Genomic DNA, 14,435 nt, shown 5'->3' with positions numbered 1-14,435 from the left:
GACATTCCACTAAAAGCTTAAATATTTTTTCTCAAACAAATTAAGTTTTTCTTCATTCAATTGAAATCTCAGATTTGTAAGAGTTTTAAAGAGTCATTGTAGTAGAGACTTGCATATTCTTTGGCAAACGTCACAGGAATTGAAACAGATCTCCAGAGTTTTCTTTCCTCATCGCTATTTAAAAAAAAAGGATTCTCTTGGCATTGATCTAGTGATCTTTTCAAATTGCTATGGTTTTCTGCGAAATTTTATGTAAATCAATGATTTTCGAAAATTAAACTATTCATTTCAAAATGACCGAAGTATCTCAAAATAGACTATATATTCAGGTGATGTTAAAGTGTTGCGGAAACATTCTGATCACTTCCAGGGGGCCGTCCAGAAACCACGTGGTCATATAGGGGGGAGGGGGGGGTTTGGAAAATGACCACGATAAGCCACATGGGGGGAGGAGGGGTGTTGCTCTCGAACCACGTGGTTTTTTTAACACGGAAATTTTTGGTAAATAACAATAGCGGTGTAAAAAATACAAATCATCAAAATTTAATGATTTAATCATTAAACGCAAAGCGCATCTTAGGGCCGATGCCCACGTAGCGTCTTTTCAACTCAGTGTTAAAATGAATTTAGCATTAAGCATCGAGAAAACCGGTAACGCAGCATCGGTCGCAACGCCGATGCATATCTGAGTTATTCGGCCAACTTAGCTTTAGATCCTATTTCCATAAAAAATAAACGAAAAGCAGGTTGCGTTTCAGTCTCAATTTTCACAAAAAAATTGGGAAAGAAAATGAAAAATATTTTCTAAAATTCCGCCGCAGATGGTTTTTGGCATCACGCCGCCGACACTTTTGCATCAGCGGACTACAGCTACAATTTTGAAAACTGTTCATGATTTTACAATAATTCAAGAAAAATCTTCAAAAGAATGTCTTGTGGATATTCAGGAAAAATCCAGTAAAAAATTTCCTGTAAAAACTTTGACCTTACTTCATACAATCCTGATAAAGTGCTAGCATTCAGAATGTTTTTGAACAATTCTCTCTGGAAAATTTTGCTACAAATTGGTCATGAAAAAAAAACAAAATATCGCCAGTGTAAATGCCGAAAAAATTCCATGTGAATTCTGTCTGAAAATTCAAAGCAGTCTCGTGGGAAATACACATAATTTTTGGTGGAAAAAATGTTCATATTTTCATATTTTTTTACATTCTAATGAATTTCTTCGACAAGTTCTTCCGAATCTTCACCAGAAATTCTATTTCATTTCCAAAATAAGTTTTTCGAGCATTTTAGGGAGTGCACTTCAAAATGTTTAGTCTCCAGTTAGCCTTACGAGCAAAGGCATAGGATTGCCAATCCGGAGATGACGAGTTCGATTCTCGTTCCTGTCTATGATGTTTTCGGGTGTCAAACATTGTCGACACCCTAGGTATAATGTATCCTTCGTACTTGCTACACAAGATATATAATCGTACAATTGCTGGCATTTAAAACTTTCAATTTATAACTGAGGAAATGCTAATAGAATAAACTAAGTTGAAAAGCAGACCAACTTCCAGTTGGAATATGGAGCCATAGAAGAAGAAGAAGACTCTAAATTTTTCAAGAAAAAATCTTCTGAATTTTCATGAGAAATTAAATAGCCAATGCCACATGAAACACTTTGATATTACCGTTGATTTTTTGTTTTTGGATTTTTGTTTTCAAATTTGGAATTTTGAAATGAAATTTTTTACGCTCTGTGAGACTCCGAAAAATTTCTTCTAACTATTCTGAAGGGTTTCCCTTGCAACTCCAGAATAATTATTCTTGAAAATTAGGAAGATCTTGGAATTTAAAATTCATCCAAGCAATACATGTAGGCAATTATTTAGGATTAAGAAGCCTAGTTCTTATGATATTGAATAATTAGGCTAATTGATCGAAAAATTTAATAATGCACCTAATTAGAACATTTAGGTGCATTTTTAAATTTTTCGATCAATAATGCAAAAAATTCTAGTAGTGCGTATGAAAAAGGTTATGACATAGAGAAGTTTGCATTTAAAAATCAACATGAAATTCTAAATAAAATGCTTTTAAATTCATAAAAGGGTCTTAGAACTAAGAAGAGTCCAAGGATATGAAAAAAGTGGCAGTGTTCCAGAAAAAAACACTCCAATTCCTAAAACAATCTAGGGTAATAAATAGTGTTATAATAACGATTGAAATTGAATTCCAAAACAAATCTCAACCCTTTCAGGACGGATGGGTCATATATGCCCAGCGTTTTAGATTGGCTATTAAATCACAAAAGAGAGCTAGACCACCATTTTCTTCAGTAAAATTGTTCATCTAGATATTGGTTTTACAGAAAAAAATATGGGAGCTCAAATTTGACTGACCCTGAAAACTCAGTTATCCGAAACTTTGGGAAGATTTCGATTCTAAGAGCATGCAAATGAAGTTGAAATGTTTGAATCATTCTGAACACTCAGATAAGATGGGTCATCCTGAACGTTAAGCCAGTGATTGCTCTCAAGTTCAGCCCACGACTTCTCGGGTGATCAATCATGACATTTGTAATGTCCTCATCATCGGTATGTACCCAATCCGATGAAATAAGCATATGATCCTAATTTCCATTAACATGAGATCTAAGAGACAAGGTACCCAAAATTATCTTGAGTCAACATCAAGCTGCACAATGGGTCGTATGAATAAAAAGTAGCAAACCTCAACCCTTGTAGCATCTACTCGAAAGTATTTTCCACAGAGTAAACTACAACTTTGGTATGAATAAAAACAAATTCGAACATGTAGCCGAAGCTATTTCGAACTTGAGCATCTACTACACAAGGTAGAAACGTCAAAAAAAGAAAACTAGAGTTATTTTTAAAAACATCCTTACAATATTTTTTGTACTTTTTGTTTTTCTTATTTTTTTTTTCTATAGCGTTATAAACTTATTCTCACGGGTTTTCAAAATTACATAAGAGTTAGTAGGTTTGAAATAAAATGTAGGAAATGCGTCTGGAATCTCGTCTGGAGTACTGAAAATTGAAAACTTATTTTACGAAAAATTATCATCTTTTTCCAGTTACGACATTTTTTTAGTTCACGCTCGGACTCTCGGACTGTTTGTTTGTGTCGCGAATTCATGGCAGCTACGCAGTGAAAATCTTACATTATGGAAGAAAATCGCCAGTTCCACGAAAACCAGTTGTTGGAAGTCGAATTTGCATATCCGGAAGTGAACTTGCAGGTGCAAAATGATGACGAGGATGGATTATCCAAGATTCAAAGAAAAATCAACACAAATCAGTGATTTCCATTTTGCTACCGCTTTGCGCCGCTTCGGGAGTGTCTTGTTGCAAAAAAATCAAACCCCCCAGATGAAGAAAATGAAATCACAGGCGGCAAAAGAAATGATTATGCATTTCTTGGTGGAACATGGCATCGAATTAACAGAAAAACAAATATTGAAAAAGGTGAACAATATGAAATCGCGAATCAAATCCAAAACGGACAAAAAGGCTACCGGGAATAAACAAATATCCTTGAATCTATGACCTCCTAGGAGCTGAAGAAAACCCTGCAGTAACGAAAGTGAACTGTAAGTATTTTTATTCTAAGAAATAGAGTCCTTTAATTAATAAACTCTAAATGTTTACTCACAGATGGTGTTTCAGTGGGATCGAGCTCCACTGCTGTGATGAAACGGAGCAGCATGATAATTTCGGACGACGAAGAAGACATGCTTAATTCACCGGTGAACGTTGGACGTTCGGTTCTTAACGTTTTGGCAGAATCAGGCCAAATAGGCTCCGGAAAATCGCGTACATCTGAAGAAAAACAGAAACCACAAACGCCAAGTGGGCGCTACAAGGGAAAACCTCGAAGGAATCAAGAAAAGCTCTCGAACGCTCAGCTGCAGCAAAATGTCCTAATCAAGCAATGTGAAGTTCTTGAGCAGCAAAAACGGATTAATGAGAAGTTGGAGGTCGTACTGAATAAGGCAGGAGAATTATTGAACCGTTATTTGGAATAAGGAACCGTTGACAATATGGAGAACGTAGTTTCCCCGGAATTTTAATACATGTTTACTGAATGAATCCGTAATTTAAATGAATAAAAGCTGTTAAAGTTGTGTTTTTTGTTTTGGATAACGACTGTCTCCGGATTTTTGTTCAATATTCTGATGACACTGATTTCCCAATAACAGATACAGGATCCATTTTTCCTACCTTTGAGATTTTCGGCCTTATTTTTGAATTTATTACAATTTCGTTTGATTACGAATTTAGAATTATAGAGATTTCGATAGAACTTCAAAGAGATTGATTGCAGGTACCTGGCATGATTGAATTCTAAGAGGTTTTCTATTTCCGTGATGATTTCTAAAGAAACACAAATTATTACTCCGGTAGTTCATCCAGATACGGCAGTTTTTCTGAAATTGATTCTGCAGAAGATCTTCCAAAAGACCTTCCTGCGGAAGACCCTTCTGGAATTTATTGGAATGTTCCTCCAGGAATCCAACCGAAAGTTGTTCAAAGTTTTATTTGGAAGTTCTCCCAGGAATTCCAGTAATAATTGCTCCCCTAATTGGTTCAGAAGTTTCTCTAGCATTTGCTCCAGAAATTTCCTCATAAATTACTCCTGGAGTTCATCCAAGTATTTCTCTGGAAGATGCCGTAATTCCTCCGGGTATTTCTCCGATAGTTCAATCAGGAATTCATCTGGTTGTTTCTGCAGGTACTCCTCCGCATGTTCCTCCTGGACTTAATCCGAAAGGTCCACCAGTAATTCCTTTGGAACTTCCTTCCTACTTCCAGAATTCTTCCCCGGAACTTATTCTAAGAATTCCTTTGGAAGTTCCCAGGAATTCTTCCGGAAGTTCCCTTCGGAATTCCACCGAAAGTTCCTACAAAAAATTCTCCGGAAGTTCCTCAGAAATTCCACAAAAGTTCCCCAGATATTGGTTCGAAATTTTAACCAGAAATTACCCTAAAAGTTCCCACAAAAATTTCTCCAGAGTTCTTTTATTAATTCCTTCGGAAGTTTCTCCAGGAATTTAAACGGAAATTCCAATAAGAATTCCTTCGGAAGTTCCTCCAAGAATCCCTGCGAAAGTTTATCCAGATATTTCTTCGGAAGCTTGTTCAAGAATTCCCTCGGAAGATCTTCCAGAAATTCATTCGATAGTCCCTACAGCAATTTTTCAAGAAGTTCCTCCAGTAATTCTTCCGAAAGTTTCTCCAGGAACTTCTTCGTAATTCATTCCAGCAATTCCTTCAAAAATACTATCAGGAATTCCTTCGGATGTTTCTCCAGGAATCCCGACGGAAGTTTCTCCATGAATTCCTCCGGCAGTTCCTCCAGGAATTCCTGTGGAGGTTCCTCCAGGATTTTCTCCAAAAATACCTCAGGAAATTCCTCAAGAAATTTACTTTATTTAAGTTAAAAAAAAGTTACTTTAGGAATTCTTCTGTGAGGTCCTCCAGGAATTCCACCAGAAGTTCATCCTCTTATTTCTCCGGAGGTTCTTTCAGGAATTCCTGCTGAAGATCCTCCTGTAATTCCTTCGAATGTTCTTTCAGGAATTCCACCATTGATTCTTTCTGGAGCTCTCGCAGATATTTCTCCGGAAGTCGCTATAATTCCTCCGGACGTTCATCTAGAGATTCTTTCGGAAGTTTCTCTATGAAATCCTCCAGAAAATCATCCACTAATTTCTCTGGAAGCTCCTCCAGGAATTCTTCCGGAAGTACTTCCGACAATTCCTACGACAGTTCCACCAGTAATTCCTCTGAAAGTTTCTCTGGTAATTTCTCCGGAAATACCTCCAGGAATTTCTCCGGAAATAGCTCCAGCAATTTTTCCAGAAGTTCCTCCAAGAATTCCTCCGGAATTTCTTACACGTTTTGTTCTGGAAGTTCCTCCAGGTATACTTCCGTGAGTTTCTTTAAGAATTCCTTCCGAAGTTCTTCCAGTAATTATTCGGAGGACTTTCGAAAGAATTCCTGTAGGATAACCCTGAGGAATTTCAGGAGGAACCTTTGGTGAAATTTCTGGGGGAACTTCCGGAAAAATCCTAAAGAAACTTTCGAAGAAATACATGATTGATTTCCGCTGTTATTCCTGGAGGAACTTCCCGATGAACTTCCAGAGGAATTCGAGGATGAACTTCCGGAGGATTTGGTGGAGAAACTTTTGGAGGAAATCCTGGAGAAATTCCTCCAAAAGTTCCTTCAGGAATTCCTCAGAAAGTTTTTCCAAGAATTCCCAAGTTCCTTCGGGAGTTCGTCCGGAAGATGCTCCAGAAATTCATCCGTAAAGAATTCTTGGGGGAACTTCTGGAGGAATGCTTTGATAAACTTTTGATAAGGAACTTCCGAAGCAATTTCTGGAAAAACTTAAAGAAGAATTCCCGGAAGAATTCCTAAAAAAACTTCCAGGGAAAAAAAATTTGTTGTAGAAAATTTTAGAGGAATTCTTGGAGCAACTTTCGAAGGAATACCTGGAAGAACTTTCGGAGGAATGCTTTGAGAAGCTTCTGGAGGAATACTTGAAGGGACTTCCAGAGCAATTTCTGTAGGATCATCCGGAGGAAATCCTAGATTATTATTTAAGATAAATACCAGAAAGTACTTCCAGAGTTATTCGTGGAGGAACTTCTGGAGGAATTCATTAAGGAACTGCTAGCGGAATACCTGGAGAAACTTCCGGAGAAATTACTGGAACAACTTCCAGAAGAATTCCTGAAGTCACTTCCGGAGGAGTTCTAGGAGGAACTTCCAAAGGAATTATTGGAGGAACTTCCAGAGGAATTTCTGGAGAAACTTCAAAAAAAAAATTTTGAAAGAATTCCTAAGGAACTTCCGGAGGAATTCTTGGAGGATTTTTCGGTGGAATTTTTGGAGGAAAATCTCAAGGAGTTCTTGGAGGAACTTTAAGAAGAACTTCCGGAGGAATTCCTAGAAAAACTTCCAGAGAAATATCTGGAAAACTTCCGGAGGTATTCTTGGAGAAAAATCCAGAGGAATTCTTGGATGAACTTCCGGAGGAATACCTGGAACAACTTCCAGACGAATACTTTGAGAAGCTTCTGGGGGAATACCAGGAGGGACTCCCAGAGGAATTTGATGATTATTTTAGATAATTACCAGAAGGAACTTCCGGAGTTATACGTGGAGGAACTTCCGGAGGAATTCGTAGAGGAACTGCTAGAGGAATTTCTGGATAAACTTCCGGTTGAATTACTGGAACAACTTCCGGAAGAATTCCTGAAATCACTTTCATGGGAATTATAGGAGGAACTTCCAAAGGAATTCTTGGAGGAACTACCAGAGGAATTTTTGGAGAAACTTCCGAAGGAATTCTTGAAGGCATTCCTTAAGGAACTTTCTACGGAATTCTTGGAGAATTTTTCGGTGGAATTCTTGGAGCAACTTCCGTAGGAATTCTTGGAGGAACTCTAAGATGAACTTCGGGAGGAATTTCTAGAAAAAAATTCAGAGAAATATCTGGAAAACTTCCGGTAGAATTCTTGGAGGGAATTCCGGAGGAAATCTTACTCCCGGAGGTTTTCGTGGAGGAAATTTTGGAGGAATTTCTGAAGGAACTTTCAGAGGAATTCTTTGAAGAATTTTCATAGAAATTGCTGGAAAACCCTCCTGAGGAATTGAATGAAGGCATTCTCTTAAGATTTCTTAGAGTGAATTCTGCAGGAATTCCAAGAGCAACTTCCGGAGGAATAACTGAAGGAATTTCCGAAGGAATTCTGGAGAAACTTCCAGAGGAATTCTTGAAGAAATTCCTGAAAGAACTTCCGGAGTTTTTCGTGGAGGAACTTCCAAAGGAACTTCTGGAGATACTTCCAGAGGTATGTTTGGAGTGAATTCCGGAGTAATTCCTGCAACAACTTCCGGAGGAATACTTGAAGGAACTTCCGGAGTAATTCTTGGAGGAACTTCCAGAGTACTTTCTGGAAAAACTTCCTTAGGAATTCTTGAAGCAATTCCCTGAAGAAACTACCGGAGGAATTCTTGAATACCTTTCGATGGAATTTTTGGAGGAACTTCCGTAAGAGTTCTTGGAGGAACTTTAAGTAGATCTTCCGGAGGAATTCCTAGAAAAACTTCCAGAAAAATACCTGGAGGAGCTTCCGGAGGTATTCTCGAAGGAATTTCCGGAAAAATTTTTGGAGGAACTTCAAGAGGGATTCCTGGAAGAACTTCCAGAGGAATATTTTGCAAAGCTTTTGGAGGAATACCGGAGAAACTCTTCCGGAGAAATTCCTAGATGATTATTTCAGATAAATACCAGGAGGAGCTTCCGGAGTTTTTCTGGAGCCTCTGGAGGAACTTCCAGAGGAATTTCTGGAGATGCTTCCAGAGGTATTCCTGAAGTGAATTGCTAAAGAATTCATGGAGCAAATTTCGGATAAATTCCTGAAGGAACTTTCGGAGGAATTCTATCAGGTAATTCCAGAGTAATTCTTGGAGGAACTTCCAGAAGCATTTATGTAGAAACTTCCGGAGGAATTCTTGAAGGAACTATCGGAGGAATTTTTAGAGGATATTTCGGTGAAACTTTTGTAGGAAATTTTGGAAGAACTTTGAGAAAAGCTTCAGGAGGAATTCCTAGAAAAACTTACAGAGAAATACCTGGAGGTATTGTTTGAGGATATTCCGGAGGAATTCTTGGAGGATCTTCCGGAGGAATACCTAGAAGAACTTCCGGAGGAATACTTTGAGAAGCTCGTGGAGGAGTACCTGGAGGGACTCCCAGAGGAATTCCTGCAGGATCTTCCGGAGAAATTCCTAGATGGTTATTTCAGATAAACACCAGTTGGAACTTCCGGTGTTATTCGTGGAGGAACTTCCAGAGGAATACTTTGAGTTACTTCCAAAGGATTTTCTGGAGAATCTTCCGGAGGAGGAACAACTTTAGGTGGAATTCATGAAGTCCGGAGGAATTCTTGGATGAACTTCCAGAGGAATTCTTGGGGGAACTTCAAGAGGAATTTCTGGAGAAACTTCCGGAGGAATTCTTGAAGGAATTTCTGAAGAAACTTCCGGAGGAAATCTTGAAGGATCTTTCGATGGATTTTTTGAGGAACTTTAAAAAGAACTTCCGGAGGAATACCTTAAGAAGCTTCTGGAGAAATGCTAGGAGGGACTCCCAGAGGAATTCCTGCAGGATCTTTCGGAGAAATTCCAAGATGTTTATTTCAGATAAATACCAGGATGAGCTTCCAGATTAATTGTTGGAGGAAATTCCAGAGGAATTTCTGGAGAAACTTACGGAGAAATTCCTGGAGTTAACTCGGAGGAACTCCTGGAGCCACTTCCGGAGGAATTCTTGGAGGAACTTCCAGAAGAATTTCTGGATAAACGTCCGCAGGAATTTTTGAAGGAATTCTTGAAAGAACTTCCGGAGGAATTCTTGGAGAATCTTTAGGTGGAAATTTTGGAGGAACTTTTGAAGTAATTCTTAGATAAGCTTACGAAGGATATCCTGGAGAAATTCCGGAAGAAATCCCCGGAGAAACTTAAGGAGGAATATCTGGAGAAGCTTTCGGAGGAATACCAGGACGAACTTCCCGAGAGATTCCTGGAGGATCTTCCGGAGAAATTTTTTAATGATTATCCAGGCAAATACCAGGAGGAACTTCCAGAGGTAATCGATGATGAAGTTCTGGAGAAATTCATGGAGGAACTTCCGGAAGAATTAATGGAGGAATTGATGTATTATCTTTCGAAAAAAAATCGAAAAAAATCTTATCTAAGACCACATAGTAGCAACATGTGAACATCCATAAATAACGTAAACCTTAGAGACGTTTATCAGTTATTTGAACTGTAACTAGGTGCATTCATGTATTTCAGAACATTCATAAGACTGCCCGATACAGAATTAGTTAAATTCACAGCACCTTACTTCAAAACTTAATCGGTTTGAAAACTCAATGATGGACAATTTTGGTTTTATTCTGAGATTTATAGAGGTACTTTATTCATCTACTGCTACATGACTCGATCTGCTAAGCAATACAGCAATTGCATCCCTTCTGTTACGTCCACGAATTCGTATATCGCCAATTTCATTGGCACCAACATTATTCGCATCGCCAGCATCATCTTCATCATAGTCGAAGTCTTCATCTTGGAGATATTTAGCAACATTATGCAGTATAAAACAGGCTAGAACCATTGACGGTACACGATGTGTAATCATACGTACAGTGTTCTGTAGAAAGGGAAATCTTCTTTTAACTTGGCCAAAAACCCTTTCAATAACAACGCGTTCCCGGCAGAAAATTTTGTTGTAGTTAACACGGACTACAGTATCCGGATTTCTATATGGTGTCATAATCCATGGAGCAATTGCATAACCTTCATCACCCAGAAGTAGTGCTCCTGAAGTATTTTCAAACATGGTTCTATAGACGTCTGAATTCTTCCAGATCCTAGAATCGTGAACCGATCCTGGCCAAGAACAATCGATACTGGTGATGACGTCGTTTGCATCACATGTAGCTTGGACGTTGAATGATGCTAATCCTTTCCTGTTGATGAACTCATCTGGATGCCTATGAGGTCGTTCGATTTTAACATGGGTGCAATCGATAGCTCCAATTGCATTCGGGATTTTCCCCTTGCGGCTCCAACTACGTTTGGCCTCACGGAACTCATTTTCGGTGGATGGAAATTTAATCCACTCATTTGATTTTTCAATTATTTTCTGGCAAACATGCCAAATAGTTTTGCACACTGTTGTTTGATGGACACCGACATCTTCTCCAACACCAACCTGAAAATATATTTGATGCGACTTGTAAGTTTAAAATGTTGTATTTAGATTAAGATTAGAAACACCCTACGTACCTGAAATCCCGGGTCACCTAAATATCGTAGGAAAATTTTCATTTTCAGTACATTACTCAATCCACCTCCTCTTGTATCCTCTCGGTCATTAAGAAAATGATCGGATAGCCATTCGACATTTTCGCGAGAAAACCGATAAAGCGCTTTAAAATTATCACCATCCCCACGACGTATACAAAATTTCTTCTCATTTCTTATATTTACATTGATAAATAAAGCGGTGTTTAAATTCATTTTACCATTAAAAGTTGAAAGTATTTTCTCAAATTTCACTATCACTTCGGCAAATAAACAAACAAATTCAATTGTAGCAACCTCCGCAGCTGCCTACCGTAGAAAACAGTAAAAGCTACTTTTATTCATACCAAATTGATTGTTTGTAGTATGTTCGAAAGATGTAGTGTAGTGAAGTCTCTGTTATTCATACGAACAAGTTCCACAAGTGACGTTTACTACCCAAAATGTAGTAAACTCAAACTTACTACTTTTTATTCATACGACCCAATGACTATGCCTTTTTTGTAGGGCCTTAGAAGCACTGGGTTCACGGACTTGAATGAATAGGAGTTCAAACATTACGACTTCCAGGACGTTTTTTAAAACCTAAAAGTTTTGTATAACCTAAGTCGAGTCAAGTACGAACCACTGAAGACGACCTTACTGTTGAGGTCGAAATACGTATCTGTCAAGGTACAATCAAGTGGTGGAATTAAATGGGAAGGTACAAACGGCAGCCCTTACTTTGCACCGTTCAATGTGCAAAAACGATCCATAAAAGAATGAAAAACGATCCGTAACTAACATCTGAATGTTCCATAAAACGATACCATAAATCCATAAAATAGTTCGGGAGATTCCATAAAAAATATTTTATGATCCATAATTTTTTGGAAAGTGATCCATAAAAATTTTGATCCATAAAATTTCAAATTTGCGCAATTTTTATCCTGATGATGATCCATAATTTCAGTAATATGATCCATAATTTTGGTCATATGATCCATAATTTTGTTTAAATGATCCATAATGCTTGGAAAGAAGGCCAATGAAACTATATAGATTGATCCACACATTTTATAAAATCTATGGATCATTTGCCAAAATTTATGGATCATATCACCAAAACTATGAATCATTTGAACAAAGCTATGGATCAAATGGTCAGAGTTATGGATCATATGACTAAAATTATGGATCATATTACTGAAATTATGGATCATCATTACGATGAAAATTGCTCAAATTTGAAGTTTTATGGATCCAAATATAGATTTTTTATGGATCATTTGTCATACGTTCATGGGAAAATAGCAAGAATTTTATTGTTTTCCTTGGCCATGTTAAAGAAACATATTTTCATATTTATTGCTAAATTTTAGTTTAGTTATGGATCGAAAAACTATTCTTTATGGAATCTCCTGAACTATTTTATGGATTTATGGTAGCGTTTTATGGAACATTCAGAGGTTATTTATGGATCGATTTTCGTTTTTTTAAGGATCCGTCTTTATTGTTTATATGCAAAAGTATGTTTTGCCGGTACAAACTCGTCTTATGACAAGTAAAGACATTCCATTAAAAAGCTCAACATAATTTTTTAACTAAAAAGTCTGTAGTAGCTTGTACAAATAACAATTGCCATATCAACCCAATGGACCTAATGAGATATTATATCATACATCATTCATAATTTGGTTAATTGGATAAATCGAATGATCCGAACTCCAAAATGATAATTGATCTATAATACATTCATTCTTCTATGAGTCCACCATTGACTGAAGCATATTCGAGATTTGGAATAGAAGTTATGATATTGAATAATTAGGCTAATTGATCGAAAAATTTAATAATGCACCTAATTAGAACATTTAGGTGCATTTTTAAATTTTTCGATCAATAATGCACAAAATTCTAGTAGTGCGTATGAAAAAGGTTATGACATAGAGAAGTTTGCATTTAAAAAATCAACATGAAATTCTAAATAAAATGCTTTTTAAATTCATAAAAGGGTCTTAGAACTAAGAAGAGTCCGGCGATATGAAAAAAAAGTGGCAGTGTTCCAGAAAAAAACACTCCAATTCCTAAAACAATCTAGGGTAATAAATAGTGTTATAATAACGATTGAAATTGAATTCCAAAACAAATCTCAACCCTTTCAGGACGGATGGGTCATATATGCCCAGCGTTTTAGATTGGCTATTAAATCACAAAAGAGAGCTAGACCACCATTTTCTTCAGTAAAATTGTTCATCTAGATATTGGTTTTACAGAAAAAATATGGGAGCTCAAATTTGACTGACCCTGAAAACTCAGTTATCCGAAACTTTGGGAAGATTTCGATTCTAAGAGCATGCAAATGAAGTTGAAATGTTTGAATCATTCTGAACACTCAGATAAGATGGGTCATCCTGAACGTTAAGCCAGTGATTGCTCTCAAGTTCAGCCCACGACTTCTCGGGTGATCAATCATGACATTTGTAATGTCCTCATCATCGGTATGTACCCAATCCGATGAAATAAGCATATGATCCTAATTTCCATTAACATGAGATCTAAGAGACAAGGTACCCAAAATTATCTTGAGTCAACATCAAGCTGCACAATGACTATGCCTTTTTTGTAGGGCCTTAGAAGCACTGGGTTCACGGACTTGAATGAATAGGAGTTCAAACATTACGACTTCCAGGACGTTTTTTAAAACCTAAAAGTTTTGTATAACCTAAGTCGAGTCAAGTACGAACCACTGAAGACGACCTTACTGTTGAGGTCGAAATACGTATCTGTCAAGGTACAATCAAGTGGTGGAATTAAATGGGAAGGTACAAACTCGTCTTATGACAAGTAAAGACATTCCATTAAAAAGCTCAACATAATTTTTTTTAACTAAAAAGTCTGTAGTAGCTTGTACAAATAACAATTGCCATATCAACCCAATGGACCTAATGAGATATTATATCATACATCATTCATAATTTGGTTAATTGGATAAATCGAATGATCCGAACTCCAAAATGATAATTGATCTATAATACATTCATTCTTCTATGAGTCCACCATTGACTGTAGCATATTCGAGATATGGAATAGAAGTTCCTTGGGAAATTATTCGAAAGACATCAGAGTGAACGAAAAATTTGTTTAGTATGGCATCATTGGATTCCACGAGTCAATATCAAAATAAAATTTCAATGAAGAATTAGAAATTTTGAGAGATGAGCCAGCTCTAGATTATTTATTAGAGAAAAAATAGAATCTTCGAAATAATGAAAATTTATAATTTCCATGCTGGGTTTTAGTTTGATTTTGAATCAGTTGAAATTGTCCATCTTCAAAATTGATCGGATTAACCATATGTTTTAGTTACATAGGTTTTTTTTAAATTTTTGTGCTTGAAAAAAAAAACCACGTGGTCAAAGGGGGGGGGGGGGGGGGGGCTGCCAAATGACCACGATAGACCACATGGGGGGAGGGGGGGTTGAAAATCTTCAAAAATATGACCACGTGGTTTCTGGATGGCCCCCAAATAGAAACTGAGACCCTGGAAAGTATGAGGAT

General features: G+C 37.2%; 2 protein-coding genes across 11 annotated transcripts in view; both read right to left on the bottom strand.

The window, feature by feature from the left end:
* LOC134211633 (protein MTSS 2) overlaps nucleotides 1–14,435 on the bottom strand; it is a 160,052-nt gene that overhangs the window by 96,296 nt on the left and 49,321 nt on the right. The window lies entirely within an intron of this gene.
* LOC134215882 (putative nuclease HARBI1) lies at nucleotides 9,970–11,269 on the bottom strand. Its single transcript, XM_062694975.1, has 2 exons — nucleotides 10,878–11,269; nucleotides 9,970–10,803 (listed from the first exon to the last, which is right to left on the bottom strand). The coding sequence occupies exons 1-2, from the start codon at nucleotides 11,109–11,111 to the stop codon at nucleotides 10,003–10,005; spliced, it is 1,035 nt and encodes a 344-aa protein (XP_062550959.1). The 5' UTR covers nucleotides 11,112–11,269; the 3' UTR covers nucleotides 9,970–10,002.

Source organism: Armigeres subalbatus, chromosome 2, assembly GCF_024139115.2.
Source record: "Armigeres subalbatus isolate Guangzhou_Male chromosome 2, GZ_Asu_2, whole genome shotgun sequence".
Lineage (NCBI taxonomy): Eukaryota > Metazoa > Arthropoda > Insecta > Diptera > Culicidae > Armigeres > Armigeres subalbatus.
Note: the sequence above shows the minus strand (reverse complement) of the source record. Positions and strands in the feature narration are given on the sequence as shown.